This window comes from Geospiza fortis, unplaced genomic scaffold (assembly GCF_000277835.1).
Source record: "Geospiza fortis unplaced genomic scaffold, GeoFor_1.0 scaffold171, whole genome shotgun sequence".
NCBI lineage: Eukaryota > Metazoa > Chordata > Aves > Passeriformes > Thraupidae > Geospiza > Geospiza fortis.
In genome coordinates, this window is record NW_005054313.1 from 9,197,893 (window position 1) to 9,220,708 (window position 22,816).

At 41.1% G+C, this 22,816-nt stretch overlaps 1 protein-coding gene across 2 annotated transcripts in view; it reads right to left on the minus strand.

The window, feature by feature from the left end:
• The window catches only part of SCAPER (S-phase cyclin A associated protein in the ER), a 135,817-nt gene that overhangs the window by 45,765 nt on the left and 67,236 nt on the right, over positions 1-22,816 (minus strand). For both annotated transcript variants that reach the window (XM_005419697.2, XM_031055946.1), the window contains 2 exons: positions 22,323-22,449; positions 5,029-5,144 (listed from right to left, as the gene is read on the minus strand). In XM_005419697.2, the coding sequence (XP_005419754.1) occupies positions 5,029-5,144; positions 22,323-22,449 (243 nt within the window). The remainder of the gene's footprint in view (positions 1-5,028; positions 5,145-22,322; positions 22,450-22,816) is intronic.

Consider the following 22,816-nt stretch of genomic DNA (forward strand, 5'->3'; position numbering starts at 1 on the left):
TTAATTCACTGCAATAAATGCCTTTTGATATATGGGATTCCTAATTCCTAAGAGGATAATTTATTTTACACTTGAAAACACAAAAACTTCTCACTTCATCTAAAGACCAAGTTCCACTGTACGAATGCATCATGCTTTTGTATTTCCCAAGTGACCCTCATGTCACAAAGAGTACTGCTGCTTCCAGAGACTCTGATAATGCCTTTGAAAAGGTGCTGCAAGCAAATGGATGTCAAATGAATTTTTCACAGCAATAAAGAGGGTTCCCTTCACTGATACCATAGGCTTGCTACCAGCAGCTCGTCTGAACACATTCTGATCACAGCGTGCTCAGCTCTGCCGCGGCTCCACAGCCTGACTGCAATCCAGCACCACGAGTGTCACACAGAAGTGTCCCCAGGTGGTTGGCAGTGTTAAATGGCAGATTAGAGACAGCACAACTAATTTCTTTACTTTAATCTTATTAAGAGAACAACAGCTGTCAACTGTCACCATTTCTGCACAAGGCCGCCGAGACAAGCGAGGGGCTGCGAACAGCAGAGCCACAACTTTATTCACCCACACCTTCAACTGGCTGGCATGGAAAACCCAATGCACTTCCCACCCTCTTCTTCCCTTTTGGAGGAAAATAACTGCTCTGAATTGCAAAGGTGTTATCTCCAGAGATGCCAGAGGCAGCTGAAGGGCTGGAGCAGGAGGCTCTGCAAAGCAGGTGGTTATTGATTACGGCTGTTGCTCTAAACTTTGTATCACAGCCACAAATCAGCTTTCAGCTCTGGCCCCTGCACGTTCACTCCAGCCCACGGCCAAGCTGCCCTCGGATGCAAAGCTTTCCTCCAGAGTAAATCCAATTATAAAAACCTCCTTATGGTACGCAAGCTTGGAGCCAAAAAAGAAATCTGTCTTTAAACTAGACAAAAATATGCATCTGCATGTTATGTTTATTTTACACGAATGTGAAGGAGGAGGAGAGGAGGATTCATTTTAATAAAGCTAGATCTCACCAGTTTATATGTCTGCACGTGATTATTTTTTAATGTTAGCTCATCTTCATTTCCTCAATTTGCCTGATATAAACAAGCTGACAAACTTTTAACTTTTATTAAAAATACTGAGGCATTAACAATATGCAACCATGGAAAACTAATCCATGATAGCGCACCAGGATACAGAGGCAAGAACTCAACTTATGCTTTACAAAAACCAGGGCATCATCAACATACAACAATTTACCTGTTTCAAGTGTAAAGCTCTTCCCTATTCTTACAACTTCTGATGTTACAAAAGAACATACTTTGATAATCAAAGAATAACCCTAAAAGCTCAGTTTGACAGTGCAATAATACAACACTAAACACTATCAAATGTAGGATGTGTTAATTCAGTAGAAAACTGCTCATTTTTAACCAGTTTGAATATTATGCAGCAGTCTGATGGGGAAGGGGATCAGTATTGGAAATTACCTGCTGAGTTGCAATGAATTGGGAAGCGAAATATTACTGAAAAATGGTGCACAGTATGGCTGTAGAGTGGGATGGGTAAGGAACCATCAAGGTAAGAATATGGACTGAAACAACAATAAAACTGCATGAACAGCAACACTACAGCTTAAAAAGTGTATGTTCCTAAACACAAGTAAAAATTACAGAGAACAAGATATAAAACCAGCTCTTAGCTTAAAATAGCTCTGACTGAAAAATGTCATTTATATCAATGCTATCCAAAATATTATGGGGACACTAATTTCTTCTTTTTATGTATGTGAGCTTTTTTACTCTGATAATATTTGCTTTAAATATATGATGCAAGAAAGTGTATGAAAATAGAAGATACATTAAACTTGACTTCAATCCCATCTTAACTTGTAAAGGTCCAACATTGTTCCTTACATAATTACTGCCAATTTCTCTTTTAAAATACTTGTCACTCAAGGAAGTCAAAGCATTTCCCAAATGTTAATTAAACAAACCCTACAAGCCTCATTTGTTAGCAGGTTTGTTACTAACATGTCATGGTAAATGAGCTGCACATTGCAAGGCAGCCCAGGGGAGGAGACTCATCTCCTGCTCCTCATCTGAAGGCATTCAATTGTTTTGTGCAGCTCCCATTTGCTTTTCTGTACAACAAGACTATCATAGGGCTCCAAAATCTTTACAAATTCTCCTGACTGTGTCTTGTTTTGTGGAGAAGTGGACAAATCCTGGAATGCTACAAAATGCTGCTTTGAGAAATAATATGGCTGGACATTAATCTTTATGTTAACACCAAAAATAAAACTTATTATAACCCACTGTTTTCTCTTCCCCTTTTCCAGTGATTTATTTGAAGGGGAGGAAAATTGCCCCAACACCAAATGTATCATCTGTCTCATAAATGTCATGTCCTCCTCACAGCATTTCCCATCCTGCTGCTCTGACTACAGAGCTGGACAGTGGTACAAAACAACAGGCATATTGTTAAATCTTCTGATAATAAAGCTTTATCTTGTAGACATGGGATTAAAGTTCTGAGCTGCACCATACAGCCAGGATTTTGGGGAAAGAGAGATGTAGATAATAGCCCATGTAATCTCCTCACCTACTTGTAAATAGCTTATCCTCATCACAAAGCAACAGACAAATTCCCAATTTAAGATGAGTACAAATGGTTAAACATTGCAAGAATCCACAAACAATCTGAAGTACAGCAGTGTCCTTTAGCAAAGCATATTTGGCTGGGCGAAGACTGAAGGGCAATTCATGAAAGGTCTTCATTCAACTTCTCTCCACAGGGCTTTGCTTTGTCTTTAAACAGAGAAAATTGCCAGAGAAAACTGCTCCTTCACTAGATTCAAAGTTCAAGAAATCAGGATGTAAATGACATTTGCACAAAAGAAAGAAATGTAACTTCAAACTTGTTTCAACATTAAATGAGAAATGTGATCTGAATTTTCTTCCTCGTTTAAAGAATTAAGACATATTCTGTGATTGCCCTTGGTTCTGAACCTCCCTTGAACACTCTGTATGTGAAAAATTTCTTAAATCCTTTCAGTGAGACAATAGCAATACCTGTGAATACCAGGTTTGTGCCTGGTTCAAACTGCTCATAGCAAGTCTCACCCTCTGGAACTATGTTGCTCTCAACAGTTGAGGTGCAGATTCTGCACAGAACATTCTTCCCCACCAAAAAGGCCACAGAAATACCAAGAGGGGAGCCTCTGCATCCCATGCAGCGAGACCAAGATCCTTGGGCCACTTCCAGCTGACTCCAGACTCCCTAAGCCAGACTCTCACAGACCAAGCCTGCAAGAGCAGTTTGCTTTAGAGAGCAGGATCCTGTGTCAAATGACGTGCAAGCTGATGGATAACTTCCCAACTTCCATACTTTCAGGTGCCTACAAACTGGAAACTGCAATTTGCTGTGAAGTCGAATGAAATGCTGTATTTCAGGAGCGGAGCAAAGTTCTTCAGAAGATGTTTTTAACACACAATGCTGTCAGAACAGTTTATATTAATCTCTTTTCTGCCCCTGTACTTCCTTTGGAAATACAGCTAGTGGAAAATCTGTCTTAATAAAACAATGTTTAGAGAATTTTTCAAAGATGCAAAAACTCTTTTTATAATTCAGTCATAAACAGGCTCAGGAATCTGAGTGATTGCTGGTCTGAAAGGGCTGTGAGATAGACAGTGACTGTCAGAGAAAGGAGCAGCTCTGATTGACTGCTGAGATGTGATTTCTGTTACACAAATGTGGCTGACATAGGGCTTTATTTATCAGCACACAAACTCCTTTGAGACCTAGTACATCCTCAAAATGCCTCACAAACTTCAAACACAAAGTTTACAGTAATGTAAACACAATGCTCTCAAACCTTCTCAACAAAGGTTACCAAAACAAGACTATTCTTAAAAGGAAAGAACAAAAATCAAAGATGTATGGGTTGTGCACATTCTAAGAATTTAAAGCTCAATTTAAACTAGGCTTTATGTGGGCATACAGTGCAATCCTGTCCCTAGAGAAGTTTATCCCACACTGATGAGATCATTCAGAACTAGAGACTCTGCAGATGAAGAAGCCCCAGGGCTGTCCGTGAGCTGCTCCCCACGGGCCCAGCTTAGGATTGCTCACCAGTGGAGCTGGCTGCACCTGCAACAAGTGCATTTGGCACGACTGCAAAGGCAGGAATTTTATTTATTCTCTTAGAAGTGCAAAGTCAAGATATCTAAAAATCTTTCTTCCTGAGTGGTCTTTCCGAGCACTTCACACTTATGTATGTCCCACAATGCATTATCAGCCAGTTTTCATCCAAACTCTCACACTAAATTACAGCAGTGCCTAAATTACAATTACACCAATATTACAAAATATCTACAAACAATGACAATGGTACACACCAGGATATTCTGGGTTTGCACTAAAACCATGCCCAGCTGTGCTCTGAAAGCCTCTATGTGCTCTTGACTGTGTAAAACCTACAGTTAGAGATTAGGGAAAAGAGCATGCTTTTGAGGTACCAGGCTTTCCAGGAATTCTGCATAGTCACCACCTTCTTTTTTAGGGATTAGGCGTTTAAACCCTTCCATTCTTCTGTTCTGTAAAGAGGAATTTCTCTAATCCACAAGAATTTTGATTTACCTGTTTGTACGCGCCTTTCAGCTAGCAGTATCTTACAACTATTTAATTTTAAAAGCAGACAGATTCCTGTGAATTACAACCCTTCAAAAAATTCCCCTGCTTCCCACTAGAGATCTCTGCAGACTAACTTCAAAAGATATGGATCTCCTCCTCTGTTAAAACACAGTTTTGTCTTTTCTCTTTTTACACAATTAGCTACTGCTTAAATATATCATAGCTCAAACTACAACCACCAAGTTAGGAAACCAGAGGCTGAGTGGAAATGTCTTTCCCCTTCCATGGCATAGATAACAGCACAGTTTTTTTGCTCTAAAGTCCCACCCAGGACTAGGAGAAGAAGAAGCAGTGAAGCAGCAGATATGAAATGAATATTCCAGTGATTCTAAATGCAGATGAAGGACCCATCAAACTCACTTAAAGGGAACCCTGGCAGCTGCATTCAGGTTGGTGGGAGAAGTCACCATCTGAAGAACATTTTCCAGAGCAGTCAGTCCTCCTGCAGCCCGGAATGCAATTTTATCTGCTGTGTTCTGGAGAAACACAAACACAGAAGAGAACCAACAGAAATTAAAGAAATGTTTACATAAAGGGTCCATCTGACACTTGTGGATTCTGTCAAAGTAGAAAGTCCTTAATACATTCATTTATCATGTTGGACACCTTTGAAAAAGAGCATTTCACTGCTCATGTACAAAGAAGAGGCTTTCTAGAGCAGGAGTTGAAACTCTCAGGTGTTTTGTTCTGAATTATCATATATACATACCCAGTACCACACAGGTAATGCACTTGAATACCATATTTTCTGTAAGGACATAGAATTAGAGGGACTTTATTAAAGTTCACCATTATCTGCTGCTATTACCTTTGGAGCTATGCTGCTTTGTATGATTTTAAAAACATAGACAATCTTCAGATGGGTAATTCCTCCTTTTTACAAACTTTTCCAACAGAAGACAACCTCCAGGCTTGGTTTATGAATATGCACAAAATAGCTTAGGCAGATCCCTTTTCTGAGGTATCCACTTGGAACTTGCACATACCAGAATTTTATACTTAATTACCATCCTATCATTATTCTCACAGTTTGCAAATGACTGTGGTTTTGCTGTAGCAGATCCAATATTTTAGAACTTACATTCTTGTCCTTTCCTACAAAATTGCTTTAGTGTCCTCTGTTTAAATAAAGCAAGTAAAATCTTCTTATTTTCTACTTCTAAGCTGCTAATTTTGTATAGTTTTTTGGCAGTTTGCATTTGATCCTTTTTATTTTGTCAGTGATGATGATGATGATATACTAGTTAATACGAAATAATTTCTTCTTTTTTCCCCCCAGTGTTGCAAGCACTTCATATATGGGGAAAAAATGGGAAATCCTCTATAAACATGATTATTACTAGTCTATAAAAAATGTATTCTACTGTAACAGACTGCATAACAGAAAAAACTCCTAATAACTCTGACAATAAAATATTTATTTGAACAACTGCAAAAATAATTAAGCAGTTGTAATATGATTTAGATGGGCAACATTTTCCCCTGTGAGATCAGACACTGCACATAGAAGTACATATCTTACTTTTTATTTAAATAATGTAACTTTCTCTCCATTAAGCTTCTGTCAAGCAAACAGCTACGCTGTATTTAATTTACAAGCTACAGAAAAACTATTCACAGAAGTCAGATATTCAAGAGGGAAGCCTTTTCCACAATTAATATGAACTGCATTTAGATTTTTAGACAACCAAAAGATTTATCTTCCAAGGAATAACTGGCCTCAAATGAGTGGAAATCTGTGTGCCAACTCACCAAACAGTTAAGAAAATCAACCAGTGATTTCCTACTGGCTAGCTGATTAGTAAAATTTCTAGCAGTTAATTTTAGCCCAGTGAGCCCAGTCAGTGTGCCTTAACTGCAGAGTTATTTTTGAGTTTCACTCATATATTCTTCCTCTGTTTCCTCTTCCTCCCATCTAAAAAAATCCAAAGCCCCTGCCTCCTTAAGCTCCCTTGGCTCCCAATAACACTTTCCACCAACTCCTGGTAGAGCCATAAAGACCCAAACAGCAAAGGAACAGTCCTGCCATAAATCATCCTTATTGACTTCCTGTGAGCCCCTTGGCTCAGAGCCACAGCTCCCAGAGCTCCTCCTGCCCTGCTCCCCCAGGGCTGCACACCCCCAGACAGAGCCCAGGGCCTTTCTAACCCTGCCCTGCTCCCTTCAGCTGACACCCCCAGGTGTCAGAGATGCTGCTGTTTGCAGAGTGCCTTTCCCTGGGATGGGCAGAGCCTGGCAGGGCAGAGCAGAGCACACAGGGAGCTCAGAGGGGGCTGTGCAGCACAGCAGTGAGGGCTCTGACACTGCTCATTTATCTGTCACTGCTCCTCCAGCTCCAAATGTGCCCAGCACTTGCCACTTCTCACTTTCCCTATTTCTCATGGGATATTATGCCACAGCCTATTAGCTCTTGAAGCAAGAAGTCTTTCCTGTCATTCAGACCAAATATGCCCTTTCTCTATTTCATCCCATTACTCTGAGTTATATCCAATTTATTGCATTCATTTTGTTTGTCCCCTCAGCAACTGCTCCATTCTTGAGCTCATACCCCGCTTCCTCTTCCTACTTGGCTTGTTTCTCAACTCCATGTTCTCTTTAATGCTAAACTCCACCTTTTCTATTTTTTCATGTGAACTTTTCTTACCTGTGATTTTTTTTCCCCAGAACTCCTCTTTTCTCCAGAAGTACCCAGTAATGAAGTGTCCAGAAAGGAACTTCCCCCTATCCCAGGTCAGTCACTAGAGCCACTCTGAAAGAAGCAAAAACGTCTCCCTATTCTGAGGGGAGGTTTTCACGTCTCTATTCTAAAAATATATAAATCTTTTGAAGCTGTTTCATTTCCTATGTGTTCTCCTTCCATTTCAATCTGGAGCATCACTTGTTTTACAGACAGACTTTTTTCAGAGCACCTGGTTCACTTTTGTCTAATACTTTACTAAAATACAAGTCTATTTGTCAAAATACAATTTTGCCTTTTAAAAACTTCTGTTACTACTACAGTTTTCTACCAAGCAGAAGGCAGTCTGTAATTTCTTCTGATTTTATATGATTTAGCTACATGTTCTATCCCTCCTGTTTCTAGATTACTCATAAAATCCCTTAGTATTTTGATGCTTATGAATGGAAATAAATTCCTAATGATGTGCATGGAAGAGAGGGAGAAGTTCAGTAAAAGGAAGATAGAACCAGCAGCAAAGCTGGGTTAGATCCATGAGAGCTGTATTTGTTACCTGTGCTCACAGAGGTCTGTAAAACTGCCAAATAGGGATACATGGCTTCTAGCACATTTAATACATTTCTCTCCAGTGGTTTTTATAAGATGGAGAACTTCCAGGGCTCCTACCCCATGTCCTGGAAGGCAATGTTGATGCTGAAGTCGTGCTGGTATCTGGCAGTGTGAATGACCCTGGTCCCCACGCGAGTGTCCAGCTCTAAGGAATGCCAGATCAGGCACAGCTCCTGGAGCTTGGCCATGGGAGCTGAAAGCAAAATGTGCCCTGCCCACAAAGGAGCACAAGAGTCACTTCAATACTGCACTGCTGATGTTTGCAAGGTGAACACCTGGGACTGGGGAAACCCTGGAAAAAGAAATTGTCCCTGAGCCACCCGTGCCAAGACCTCACTGTGAGCTGTTATAAAGGGATCTCCCCAGGGCTGAAACATGTTGTCATTCCATCTCTGAAGCAGCCAAATCACACCAAATTCTTTTAAAATATGTCTGAATTAATTCCTAGTTAAGGCAATTTTCAAATTTTAAGTATTTTTCTACTCATCTAAAGAAATCTTTCTTGGATCATAAAAATCGTGAGAAAGACATCCAATTTGTCTTTCTCAGAAAAATGAATTAATATCCTTGAAAAGATGATGTTCTGAAGGGCTAAAGCTTTACATTAGCTGATACATATTGCAACAGGGAGTCAAAAGAAGTGGACTGAGGCATCTCAGTTACCCAGAGCCCTTGCTCACATACTTTTCTTATTCAAATTGATCCCTGCCTGAACCTGTGTCAGAATGAAAGACCCTTTCAGGTAACTACAACTTTTATTCTGGTGGCACCCAAAGCTCTGAGCAGATTAGGCATCATGTGAGTATGAAAACTGATAGATCCTACAGGGAATAAATTTTAAATCCCTATTTGAAAAGAGCATAAACCAGCATTGCATGTTTTTGCTGCTCAAAAGGAGCCTCCAAACTTCTAACCTGGCCTCCCAAATGATTTAGCTCTCCTGTTTATGAAACCTGTTTCATAATTTCACAGTTCTTTGAGTAGCTGCACATTTAGATTGGGAGAGTTATTCTGCAATTGATACCGTGTGATTCATGTTCCTTGAACAACAGAAAATATATAAACATGCTTTTATACATTGTTTTTAAAGTGTGTAAAAATTTGATTTGCTACATGTATTTTCAGAAATTCACAACTATTCAAATAACATTTATAACTAATTTGATTTTTAAACACAATAGGATTTCTGTGCTCTGAAGTTACCTGGTAACACGGGAGAGCAGAGACAAATGAACAAGTAGGCAAAAATGATTATTACTCTCATCTCTGCATTTTTTAATCAGAGATGAGGAGGCACAAAACCTTGGGGAGGCTACCTAGAAGTGTCTTAAACATTAGGAAAACAAAAACAGAGATGCAGTTCCTGAGAGCAGCAGACACAGCACTCAAACCCAAGCCATGGAAAGAGCCTGTTTTCCTTATCCCTCCCAAGTCCATCGTTGGGAACTGCAGTGGTCATGTTTGCACAGGAGGAAAGCCAACCCAGCTGATGTGACAGGAAGCATGTATTTAATCTCTGGACCATTATAAACTTGTCATTTGAAGCCCACAGCCACTAATTTAGGCAGAACATTGCATGAACCAAGTAACTTAGTGGGAAGTGTGTGTACACTAATGCATGTGGCACAGTAAACAGAAACCATGATAAATTAGACAAACCATGTAACCATTTTGTGGATTAATTATGAATTAAACATACTTAAAAATGCAAAATTAATCCTTAAAAAAGGACAAACAATTAAGACAGCTCCCTGCACAGTGGGCAAGCATGGCTGACTTATTTACCTACCTGTTACAACACCTTAATGGATCTGAATTTGCCTTCTCTCCTATGGCTTGAGTGACAACTGACTAATAGGATTACAGGCTCTGTTCCAATAATACAGCTCAGCTACATGCCAGCAAAAAATGACAGCCTAAACCTGAATTACATGGCCTGGGAATCCATCCAATTATTAACTAAAGTAACTGTTATTACCTAACCTAATCAAAGGAGAAGCAGCTGTTAATCTTTGGTGGCCTGCAGTGTAGTAGCGGTCAGACTGGATGGACTGTCTTTGTACTTGACTCCTCTACAGACAATAATTATGTCCTTTGTGATCAAGAAGGAAGGGCTTCCTAACCTTTCAGACAGAGGCAGCAGATGGGGAACAACTGTTTGTGTGTTCATTAACAAGATAGGGTAGATTTTATCAGGGTTTGGCATCTGTGGCACCCTCGGAAGCACCACTTACCCGAGGACACAAGTATGTTTGGCAAATTCGAAAATGAGCAGACTAAATAGAAAGTTCAATATAAAGTTTTCATCTCATTATCTGACATTTGGTACAGAAAAATACACACGGCTCAAAAAGAGTGATTTACACATATGCCCCATCCTATCCAACGTGGCCAACAAAGAAACACATGAAAAGGACAACTGGCCTGGGCTGGTACTTGGCTGGCTTTTGTTGCACTCATTAAAGCAGTCACACCATGTGAACTGTGTGCTTCAGAAATGAAACCAAACTGGGGGAAAATGCTGCTCAATTTATACAAGGGAGTGGGTAACACTAAGTAACACAGAGGGAAATAAAGCCAGCACTGCTTTGCAACAGCTTTTGGGTTCTGTGTTCAATATTCCAGCAGAGAAGGGAGAGCAAAGCTTGCCCTGCACCGCTGCTGCCCTCCCTGCACAGGGCACTGGCAAACCACAGCACTTGTAGAGCAGCACAGGTCAGGAAATCTGTGTCACCAGAAGGACAACAGAAGTGCCACTTAGTTTATGCTGGGGAAAGTAAAAAAATGCTGGGATAACATTGTGGAAGGACCTGAATGGGAAGATGTCTGATAATACACAGGAACAACCAATATTTGGAAGCTGAAACTGAATGAATTCAGGTGAGAATAAAACGGGGGGTTTTAATGCCAGGAGTAATTAATGATGAGCATAATATACTTAGCATATATAGTCGACTCTCAATCATTTAAAGTTTTTAAATCAAACCTGACTATCTTCTAGAAAAATATGATCCCAGTTAAATCATAATTTATTAATTTGGTGCAAGAGTTATTGGGTGAAATCCAATGTCCTGGACCAAAGTGCTCCCTTCCATACATTTCTCCTGTTAAAGTATTATTATTAGTTAATAAGTAGAGCAGAATCAGAAATAATGCTGAGCTTTAACAGCTGAAATGATTTAATGCCAGCTTTGCTACCTCTGCTCTATGTGACTTTAGCCCATTTTGACTATTTGAAATATTTTGAACTAACTGAAATACTCTGGTGCAGACCCTCCCTCAAAGGCAAACCTCCAAAATAAATATTTTCATGAAGACTAAAAAGGAAATTTAGAAAAATTACTTTTCCTTCATTAACCCAAAGAAGGTTTTCTGCTGGTCCTGCAGAATGTCCAAATCAGAAGCTGATCTGGAGAGCCCGTTTGAACAGACTTCAGGAACTAAAGTATTTCAGAAGAAATTATTTCTGAATGGAACCAAATACTTTGAAACATGCTGACTTCTATTTCTGAAAGAACACACTTGTGCAACTCTATTTTTAGCTGTTCATTCATGGAAGAAATAATAACTAATTAGTGAAATATAGTAAAATTCCTCTTAAGAATTTTTTTCTTTCCTTTTATCTAGTGTTTGAAGATTCTATCTAAAATGCCAGGGGCTAAGAAATGCAGTTCAAAGCTTGCTTAGAAAAACAAACCAGACAACTGAATATTGTGCTGGCTTCTCCTTTTCCCCCACCTTTCCTCTCCCTTTAAATAAATTCACAAGTATATCTACATGCACATACATACCCACGGACAGATTTCTGAAAACCTACACTCTTTGAGTAGGTCTCCAGACTTTATACAGTGAAAATCCCCGGAGAGTACACCAAAGGAGTATTTTCTATTAAAATAAGCAATTTTGCTCCCTGCAACACTTCTCTGTAGTGAAATTAGTGTTACAATAATCCCCCACTCCAGGTGTAAACCTCAAACGGGTTTTCAAACATAAGTGAATTCACCCACAATAAAATTTCAACCACTGAATATCAATGAACAACTAGTTTAGGAGTAAAACATGAGCCAGAGCTGGCTAAGTGTTGTTTGAATTGGAGGGAGGCATCATTCCCATCAAGGAGTATCTCTCTTGTATTTGTATCCATTCCTTCCTCCTGCACCGCTTATGGGTTAAAGCCCCAGCAAGGAGGCCTTGACAAACACCCCATCCCACCTTGTCCTGCTCAGCCAGTGCACATTCTGAGCCTGAAAGGTGATTCTGGGGCCTTTGGGAAGGGCAGCTGCTGCGTCTGTGTGTCCTCAGGCAGGAGCAGAGGATCCCTGGCACCTGGGGGAGGTGCTCCACTGCCGGCTCCAGCTCAGCCCTGCTCACACCCATGCAGAGGTGCCTCTGGCTCCTGAGCCATCTGGGTGACACTGGCTTGTCACCTCCACAGCTCAGCTGTGCCAGCTGCAACTTCACAGCCTGCACTTAGCACACAGCAAGACAAATATCTAAGAACCAAAAGGGTGAAAAAGCAAGCACTTGATACAGTATTAATGCAATATGAAAAATGAGGCTCACCTTACTTTTTAACTGTATCAAAAATAAAAGAAGAAGAGGCATTTTGGACTATCCTCTCTGAAAGTCTACCATTGACAAACAACCCAAAATTTGTTCAGGCCTAGGGACAATACCAATACTAAAAAAATTGATTCTTAAGCCTGTCCTGAAAACACTAAGCATCCTGTGCACATAAACGTAATTTCTGTCTATGCCATCACATACTTAACTCATTTTTCTGCTTGCTAACATCTGCCCACATTGTCAGGTCAAACCAAATTCAATAGGACTCCTTACTGACTCACTGAATGATCTAATTGAACAGGATGAGCCTTATTTACACAATCTCCTTCCAAGTTCTGCAGTGGCTTTTCAGTTTGGCAGTGAAGTCCCAGAGAAGCACCCTGTTGTACTTCTGTTGACAAGGACAGGACCCTCACAATCCTAATTGTGAAGCCACAAGAGTCAGTGAAAGCCATAAAGGAAAGACAGGTAAAGGTAAACCAGGGAATTCCATGCTCTCTTTTCATCTGCTTTCAGCCATGCCAAGCAGCATTACAGGAAACACACAACATTGCTTGGGAAAGTAAGAATTACCCTCATGGATACCCTGAGAGACAGCACTGAGCATTGCAGCACTTGTGCTTATTAAAAATAAATGTCTGGTCTATTTATAAATAACAGGGCCTCTAGTAAGTGCATCAATTAGAGGAGGAAAGCAACAATAGAGCTTTAATAAGAGGAACAATAATAAGAGAGCTCCTGGATCTCCACAGATGGTTCCATTAGCTGAGGGTAATTTGACTTTTTCTGATAAATCACAAAAATAAAAGTTCCCAAACAGGTAAATAGAAAGCAAAATTACATAATCTTGCCCTGTCCTCTCTCAACATTTATTGGACAATGAATTGCCCAGTGAGCAGGCAAGTCAGCTCTCTCTGAACACTGACTCTGGCAGGTCACTGCTGAGAGCTGGCAGCCACAGGAAAGAAAAGCCAGTGCAACCCAGCCAAAGTGAAGGTACTAAAATTATGTGGGAGAGGACATAAAGAGAGGGAGCAGTGGCTGTTTAAAGGCCTGTCATGAAGGTCTTTAAGAGCACTCAAACCCTGAACAGAGCTTTCCCCTGATTGCCTTGGGTGCTCTCTTGTGACCAACCTCTCAGACCATGAGCCCACCTCCAGGACAGCCACAAAGGACTGTGGGGCACAGGAACAGGGTGGGTTTGTGAGGTGCTGCACATCAGAACAGACCACGAAGGCCTCTGGGTGATATGTTCTCAGGTCAGAAGTGATGGTCTCAAATCACTGTTGAACCTAAAAATACTTCAAAGAAAATATATTTATATATATACCATCAGACTAAATGAAACAAAAAAACTTTTCTTTAGAAACCATGCTAATCATTACTTTATTATGATTTCTAAACTGGCCTCTGTTATTGGCAAAAATGTGCCTGGGCAGGAAGTTCTCTCACTGAGAAAGCAGAGCCTGGGCTTTAACAACACTAAAACATATCTCCTGTCTTGTAGTGGAGGAACTTTGCATACCCTGGAATGTATAAATATCCATTATATCCACTCTGATATGATGTATTAGCTCTAAACTGACGTAGAAGCCTGATCTGACAGCAAAAAGCCACAATTAGTACAACACTGGAAGCTGACAGCATTTAATTACATCCTGCGGCAGTTCTCAACTACACCCACTGGGCACTGAAATTAACCTCCCAATAATCTTGGAATAAGAACACTGCAGAGCTTATCTGTGAACTCAACTTGCCTTATAATACCATTTCCAGCAAACAAGTTGAAAAATATTCTGTGACTGACCCCTAGTAACAAGTTCCTATTTATATGTTCGTCTTGGGTAAAAGGTTAATCCACAGATTACAGAAACTCTGGGCAAAGGAATTATTGATGAGATAAAGCTGCCTTGCCCAACCTGCAGCGCATGACACACACCTGACCTGTTGACTTTTTCCAGGCAGTGACAGGAAAAGGCTGTTGGGGTGGGAAATGCTGTCCAGAGTCCTGCTGTGTTTGCCCACTGCCTCTGTGCTGGGACTATCAAATCTGCTGCTGCAGCTGATACAGAAGAGGATTTTTCTACTCCAACAGCAGCTTGGACCATCTGCAGATAAACTGGTGCTTACAGGACAGTGCTGATAGTTTTGAACACTGCTAAACCTTCTTCCAACTGGGTTTGAGTGGCACTGTGCATCACTGGCACTCAGTGATGATCACCTCGACATTAAAATTCTCTAATTCTCACTGTTACAGGCTTTAAAGAAGTGAGTTAATTTTCAGGAGGGTTACTTACATCTCATCTTCTCCAACAATTCTATCTGCTTTATCCTTTCTGGAGTTCATGCTCTGATTGAGGTTCTGTACTTAAAACTTGCAACAAAGGAAGCATAAACACAGAATTCCCTATGTTCTGTATTCCCTCTGTCTGTATTTGCAAAATTATTAGATTTTTAGTAGCAATATACAAAGTTCCAGGGGTCCAAATGCTAGTTTTAGCTGGTAAAACTTTTTAGTTTAGACTTGTTTTTTACTTAAAAAAAAGTTTTAAAACTTATTTTTATGTTTTGTAATTCAATACCCTTCTTAATGTTTGGTTTTTGAACTTTAAATTGTTTTTAAACAGTTATAATTCAACTTTACATTTGATTAATTACTTCCCTTCATGTGACATCACTATAGCTCTGGAACTGGCTACTGCAGGAGTATCCTGAGTTGAAAAATTAATGGATGGATTAAAATATGAATCCACTATTTGCATAGAAATACATCATACGTTTAGCTAAAACAAACCTTAAAGTTTTAACTGCTCATTGTAACAAATAAGAGTATCAATTACTTTCCCAGAGAACAAAACCTGTAAGCATGAAAGCACAGTTAAGGTGGCATGTGAGTGTTTATTTTCTTTTTAAAAATTCTGGCTAGGAAATGCCCCCTGCCTGATAGAAAAGAAGGCTTTTTGGAGTGAACCAGTGCACTGTGCAAGAAAATCAGAGGCTGTGCAAGAAAGGCAGAGGCTGCCCTGACAGCCCCAGGGCTCCCCAGGGAGGTGGAGAGGAGCAGCCTCGGGGCCCTGCAGCTGATCCCAGCCCAGCTCTGGGTGTGCCCCCAGCTGTGGCACAGCTCAGCCCTTGCCCTGGCAGTGCTGCAGCCCAGCTGCAGGGCTGCTGCAGCCAGACAGACAGACAGATGGACAGCCCAACGTGCTCACCGACCCCGCCACACCAGGACAGCACCAACAGCCCTGGCTCCCCAGGGTGCCCTTGGACTGTGGGCACACAACTGTTTCCTTTTGAAATGAGAGCTGTGCATAGGTGTGCTCCCCCATTTCCTGCAGAATGAGCTCTCGGGGTGAGTGCAGGTTTGGGTTTTGTCAGGATATGCAGCGATTATCCAGGTAATTCCCCTGGGCACCCACACCAGGAGACAGCTGCTGTAAGCAGCTTAACAGGAGAAAGAGCTGTGTGATTTCCAAGCACTATGGTGTCTGAACCTGGTGTCAGAGAGAAATTCTACTTCTAAATAGATTTATGACTTGTAAGGATTCCAAGACTTCTGCCGGTGGTGTCCCCTAGTGGAGAGCGGCAGATGCCGAGGACATGGGGACAGGAACGGGCTGGCCCAGAGCCACCCTGCCAGGAACAGCCCTGCACACAAACCTGCCAGGCACAGCCCTGCTCACTAACCTGCCAGGCACAGGCACACTGCTCACAAACCTGCCAGGCACAGCCCTGCTCACAAACCTGCGAGGAACAGCCCTGCACACAAACCTGCCAGGCACAGCCCTGCTCACAAACCTGCCAGGCACAGCCCTGCTCACAAACCTGCCAGGCACAGCCCTGCACACAAACCTGTAAGGAACAGCCCTGCACACAAACCTGTAAGGAACAGCCCTGCTCACAAACCTGCCAGGCACAGCCCTGCACACAAACCTGCGAGGAACAGCCCTGCTCACAAACCTGCCAGGCACACTGCTCACAAACCTGCCAGGAACAGCCCTGCTCACAAACCTGCCAGGCACACTGCTCATGGCTACAATAATGCACAAATGTCAACTTCTGAAATCCTCAGTCAGCTAAGAAATGAATCCACTGGGAGGCTCTAGAGAATAATGTAAGTTGAATTACACACAGCAACTGTGCCTCTGTGCGCATGCATGGAGATAGGCAAGATCCCAAAATACAGTGGGGGTCGAGCCACTGCTTCATGATTAAGGTAAATTCACTATGACTGCAATTTTCATTCTTTTTCATACTAATGCTTCTTTTTGACTTATGTAGGATGGTGACAGATAGGATAGCAATTCTGTCTTTGAAGGCCATACCACTCTGCTACACTAGGAACACACAGTCCCTTGGGTGCAAATATCTGCAGCGCCAAAATTCAATGTGCAAGAGTTTGGGGATCACAATTCTCACTGTATTCTTCAATATACTTTAAGCAACAATACTGAGTCTTTATAACAGAGAATTTGCTTCTCAAATCTATTTTGTCTGTATATATATGTCATATATATGTTTATATACACATACTCACACATATACACACGCAGGGCAATTTTAAATCTCTGTAGAGATATTTGAAGAACCTTATCCCATGTTCCATTTAACACCACTTTTGTTCCATACATTAGTTCTTCAACAGTTTTTAATTTTATTGTTTCTGTTTCTGATAATGGAGAGTTTGTATTATTGGGGGGATTGTCCCTCTTCACCCTGGCTATGGTCACCATCCCCAAGGGGCCCAAGAGTTTAGAGAATAAAACATAAATACAGGGCCTGAGTGTGTTGTTAGAGCCAGCCATTTCTGACAGTCTTTACAATGGGATAAACACTGTCTGTCTACAGCCCCCATGTATTTGAAAGCTACGACAAACATTTTACTGAAATGTAAATAACTGACATCACCACTGCTCAAACAGGAGGCTGAAAAATCTCTCTAAAAATCCCAAACCCAAAAACATTGCCTGACACAAAACAAACCATTAATGGTCACTGAGAGAGCATGTCTCAGAGATCATGAGCATTGAGACCCTTTTTTTAGAAAATGGATTAAACCACTGCAGTCATTTACTAGCTCATATTCACACATTTTTCAGTTACAAAATGATACCCTTCTCTAAGGAAGTATATTTTCCCCCTGAAATCTGTTTCTAGTAAGAATATTATTCTGAATTAGTAATGTAAATAATCATACTTAAACTTAGCCTATTCAGAGGCAGCTGCTTCTAGATTTGCATGAAGAGAGCTGGTAATTAACTATAAGCACTGTGGCCCAATTTATTAAAAGCCTCCTGTTTTATTTTGTGGTTCCATGTTAATTCCACACTTTAACAATTTATTTTGCACTCACTATTATTTGCTGAGATTTTTACAGCATGTGGAGAGCCTGAAGGAGATCAGGGACACAGCTATCCTCAAACCCATCCAAAATCACAGTAAGTTTTACAAGCAGAAGCAGTGAAATCTTCTTTGTAGGACTTTGTGCCTTGTGAGTATATGGGAGAGCCTCAGCTGTCCTGTTTGTGCTGGATTAAACCTGCACCCTGCTCTGCAGCCCTCTCCCAAAGCAGAGCTGGGAGAGCTGCAGTCAAACCACTCAATTAAAGGAACCATATCACTCCTCTTGTGGTGGAGATCTTTTTCAAACCAGTAATCAGCAAGAAGCATCATATAAAAGTAATTCCAGTTAAGCAGATTAACTGTAGCCCTTGAATTCCAAAAATCATGAGGTTCCCTCAGAATCCTACTGAATCTGTGCGCCATATTCCCAGTCAGATGGAGCACAGACACATTAAGGCCTTGTCTAAATGTCACATGTAAGTGTTGTACAAATGTAGCTGGAGTGATTTAACTGCAGTGTTTTAGCTGCAGCTGAGCCAGGTGAAAAGGCCACTGCCCTCAGCTGCTGTCACCGTCCCTTCAATGGCAACAGAATAAGTGTCTCCCAACCCTGCCCTGCACAGACCTGTCCAAAACCACACAGGACACTTCTAACATTTAAAAGCAGGACTTTTGAACCCTGAAGACACACCCAACCCTCTATGAACAAACACTAGGAAGAGCTTTAGGGAAGGGATGTTCTGTTGGCAAGTGTAAGGATGACCATCTGAGAGGCAGCAACCTCTGACCCAGGTCAGGGTCACAACCTTTAGAAATGTATGTACTTCAGTCAGGTCAGGGCCTCATGTGTATGCAGCAGACATTTTTTAATCAGTTGATCTTTTCAATCAGGAAAGTTTTAAATCAGGGAATATCACCTCTTTACATAATAGGGAAATAAATGATATAAGCATAAGCAAGTCAGAAGTGTAGCTGCAGTCACACTAACAGGTTACACAGCTCTCAGTAGCCTGGTTCCTAAGAGTTCCCATCACAGGACATTTCTGTGGGACTGCTGAAGGCAGGCTCCAGCACTCACTGTGGGATTCCTTGTGCATCTGAAACACACAGTTACCCTCAGGGATGGATGGGTAAAATTAGTCCTTCAAGGAGTGAACATGCATAAAATCAAAAGAATCATGGCAGGACAAGTGCTCTAGCCCTGCCACTTCAAACATCAGCTCTGCCTTCTGGGAGAGTTTTTCTTTTAGCATCAAAGGCCCATTCATAGGAGATCTTAAACTGAGGGTTATCAGATCTTACTAAGAGCTTGAAGAATCCCATATGACATCTGCCAACCTCAGGCAGGGGCTTTCTGGAAATATTTGCACGCATTCTGCTGTTGTGGCTCTGTGTGTGTTTGTTTTCCTAATGTCCTTTTAAACAAAATAGAGGTGAAAGTGAATACACCTTCCTTCCAAGATTTCTGCCAGAAAGGATGAGATACACAAACCCAAGGACTGCCTTCCAATAACCCAGAGCACACCCAAAGCAGCAGCACTGGCTGGACCCACCTGGGGAACAGCACTCCAGGCATACACAACATCAGGATTTGTGCTCCTTGCCTCCTACCAACACGTGGCTGGAGGAGCACAAACCTATTGAAAACTGGAAGCATATGGTGGTTTATGACTTTAGAGTACCTCTTATGCATATTTAATTTAAAGGCACGTGAGCCACATTTTTCATGAAGCTAATGGCCACACTCCAAGTCAGATCCTCAAAACCTGCACTTCAATTTGCTTCTTCTTCACAAATCCTTTTCCAGCATTGGACACAAAGCTCCTGCTTTTTGTAGAGCTTCATCCAACTAAGCCAATGTGGGCACATCAGGAAGTGTTTGGAGATCTAACAACCACTTGAAGCAAGGCAAAGCACATCTCTTTCATCTGTCAGCACTCAAATATGCTGGGTTGCATAGGGATCCAGCAGCAGTGAATGAGGAGCAGGTAAAGTGCTGCAATAAACAGCCAGGACTCCAAAATACACAGTGGTTAAGATGCATCTTTGCCTGAGAGACATTTCTGAGACAAATCTGAGTATCTAGAGGATATATAAACCTTTCAAATTGCATTAAACAAGCACTTCTTGCTGTATTAGTGGGATCACTTGGCCCCAGGTGCAGAATGTGCTGTGTCCAGCAGAGCAGGAAGGCAGAAACAAGAGCAAGTGTGACCACAATAAGCATGCAGGCATGCAGCAGCCTAGAATGTTCTCACACCATGAAAGAGGTTCAGAAGTGAGAGAAAGCCTTATTCAGTACAGTGGAACACATGAGATGAAGGCTAAGTCCAAACAGAAATTGTTAGTGTGATCTGATTGTACCTGGAGGCAAATCCCATTGAGGCAGGGCTGCAAATCTTTTGTGTGTGGCTTTTTTTGCGATTCAAGTTTGCATAAATATTACACCCCACCCTTTCAGGCTGTTTTAGCACAGTCATGGAATTTCTAATGAGCTGAATAGCCCTTCCTTCTGTTGAGAAATGTAATGGTATATATTTTTCTTATTTACTGTTACAAACACCAGCTCAGCAATTCATTTCATGATCTGTAAAACCAATCCTTTTTTTCCTGGTGAGCCTGAATACATAAATTTTTCTGGCAGTGCAAACTATTAACAAAAGAAAAATCCAATGTTTCACAGCATGAATGAAAAGACGAGTTTTGGATCAATTATATTTTGTAATAGTTTTGCAGGACTTCTTGTGAGTAAGAAGAATTTCTAGTAAGTGGCAAGGATCTATTGTAGTGAACCCTGTCCTCCCTCAGGGCAATTCTTTATTCAAGCCAGGCCATTAGCAAGGGTAAATCAATGTTATCAGCTCACACACACTGACAGCTTGTGTGGTTCCCACTCCCCCTTCCTCCCCCCACATTAGGTTATATTTTTATGCTCTCCAGGGAAATTCAATTAACAGTGTCAGTCTCCTCCTCTCAGTCCACGACTGACACCATCAGGGCTCTTTCAGTGCCCACTGACATGTAAGATGTGGCTGTGGATTTCTGACTCCCAGGTTAACAAGAGAATTCCCATCCCTTCCTGCAAATGGCCATGTAAGATCTGTGCTGTGAACACTGCAACAGTTACTGAAATCAATCCCTCCTGACCTTATTGATCAGGACACTCCGACAGAAAAATACTTCTCCAGAGGGAGGTAAATGTTTTGGGGAAAAACCCCAAATCAACAACAAAATAATCCACATCTATTAGTACTATCAAATTTAGTTTTTAATTCCCCACTGCAGACTCAACAACCAGCAAAACCATGTAAACAACTAATGAGTAACACTTAGCTGCAATTCACATCTCATTTTAAAAAATCTCAGCAGATGACTACTAGTAAAAAGGCTGGATACAACTCCACAATCCAAAGAACTTCCAAGGATTATTTAGATAACTTTCACACAGATTCATCTTTTCATCACAGTCATGCAACAACATGATTTCTGTATTTTGAAATCAATAAAAAATGAGTTTTTCAATAATTAATGGAAGCCCTGTAAAATGTGAAAATGGCACAAGTCTTTCAAACACACTCTTAAGCTTGATGAGCAGCTCCAAGGCACCCCCAGAACACAGTGAGGAGCCCGTGCATCCCAGGATTGAAAAGCATGTGCCATTAACAATTGTCTTCTCCACACTGACCGAGCTGTGAAAAGCATCAAGCAGAGCTCTCATTTTCACAAACATCAAGTCTGAACCACAATGATGCAATCTCCTCCTCAGATTTCATTAATTTGGTTTCTTACAGAACTAATTTTCATTATGTCTTGATTACAGATAAGAAAGAGAAGTATTTTTTTAGTGGTTGCAGAGAGAACAAAACATAATGTTCCAGCTAAAAACCCAAATACTGTGGTCCTAATGGAGCAACAAACCACATTACAAGTCAGAAAGCACTGTGGCAGCAGACTGACAATGAGGAAATAGGGAAAAAGATGCAAATGCAGTGCTATGAATTAAAAAAAAAATCCAACATTTACCATAAAGCAAAACATGCTCTGCAATCATATCACTGTAAAAAAGTCAAAAATGTAGGAATATCCCACATACATGCACATCATACCTTCCTCCTCCAGTGAAGACCCACTGACTTTGTTGAACTCTGGCAAAACTCAACAGATTGGTGCTCCAGGAAACCTGGATCCAATTCTTTCCTCTGTTTTCTGCTAATTGGTTTGGCCTCTTATTGTAAAAGCTGTTTGTGGGTAAGCACTACAAGCTAGATGACTGAAATGACCCAGGTTAAAAACAATCCTTATGAAAATACAGGGGAAAAAAGCGAAAAGTGTTACAGCAGACACTGCTTGTTACATAGAGGTCATTTATTCTTCAACATCTCACATTAAACATTCCCAAATCCACCCTGATGAGACTTGAGGGCAAAACAATTTTTAGGTCAGTCATAAGTCACAATACCTCTTTCTCCAGAATCCGAGAGATCTCTCCTAAAGTCCTGTCCAGACCAGGAACTTTGTGGTTCCCCAAGGAACAGCCATCCTGCATTTGGAGGTGCTTCAGAAGGTCTTTTGCTAATCTCTGTAACCTTCAACAGATGACAGAAAACAAAGAGCAGTTAAAGCAAAAACTGCTTTATTAACCCACATCTTTGTAATGAAGCTCTGGTACCAATGAAGGAATTGTGAAAATCTGTGTTAAATATTGTTATCATCTATTCTGTACAGGATGCTAAACATCCAAGGAGATACTGTCAGCTTGGAGTGACATTTCACTATCTACTTTTTCAAGGAAACAGCACAGCTATAGAGTGAACAGTACAGCCATAAAGGTGCTTTATGAGCTACATTTGTTTCTGCTGTTTCCCTATTCCCCTTCCACAGCTTATCATGGTAGTTTTTGCCATCCTCATTTTCAAATGGCTTCACCCTATTTAAGATGAGTAAGGGAAATGG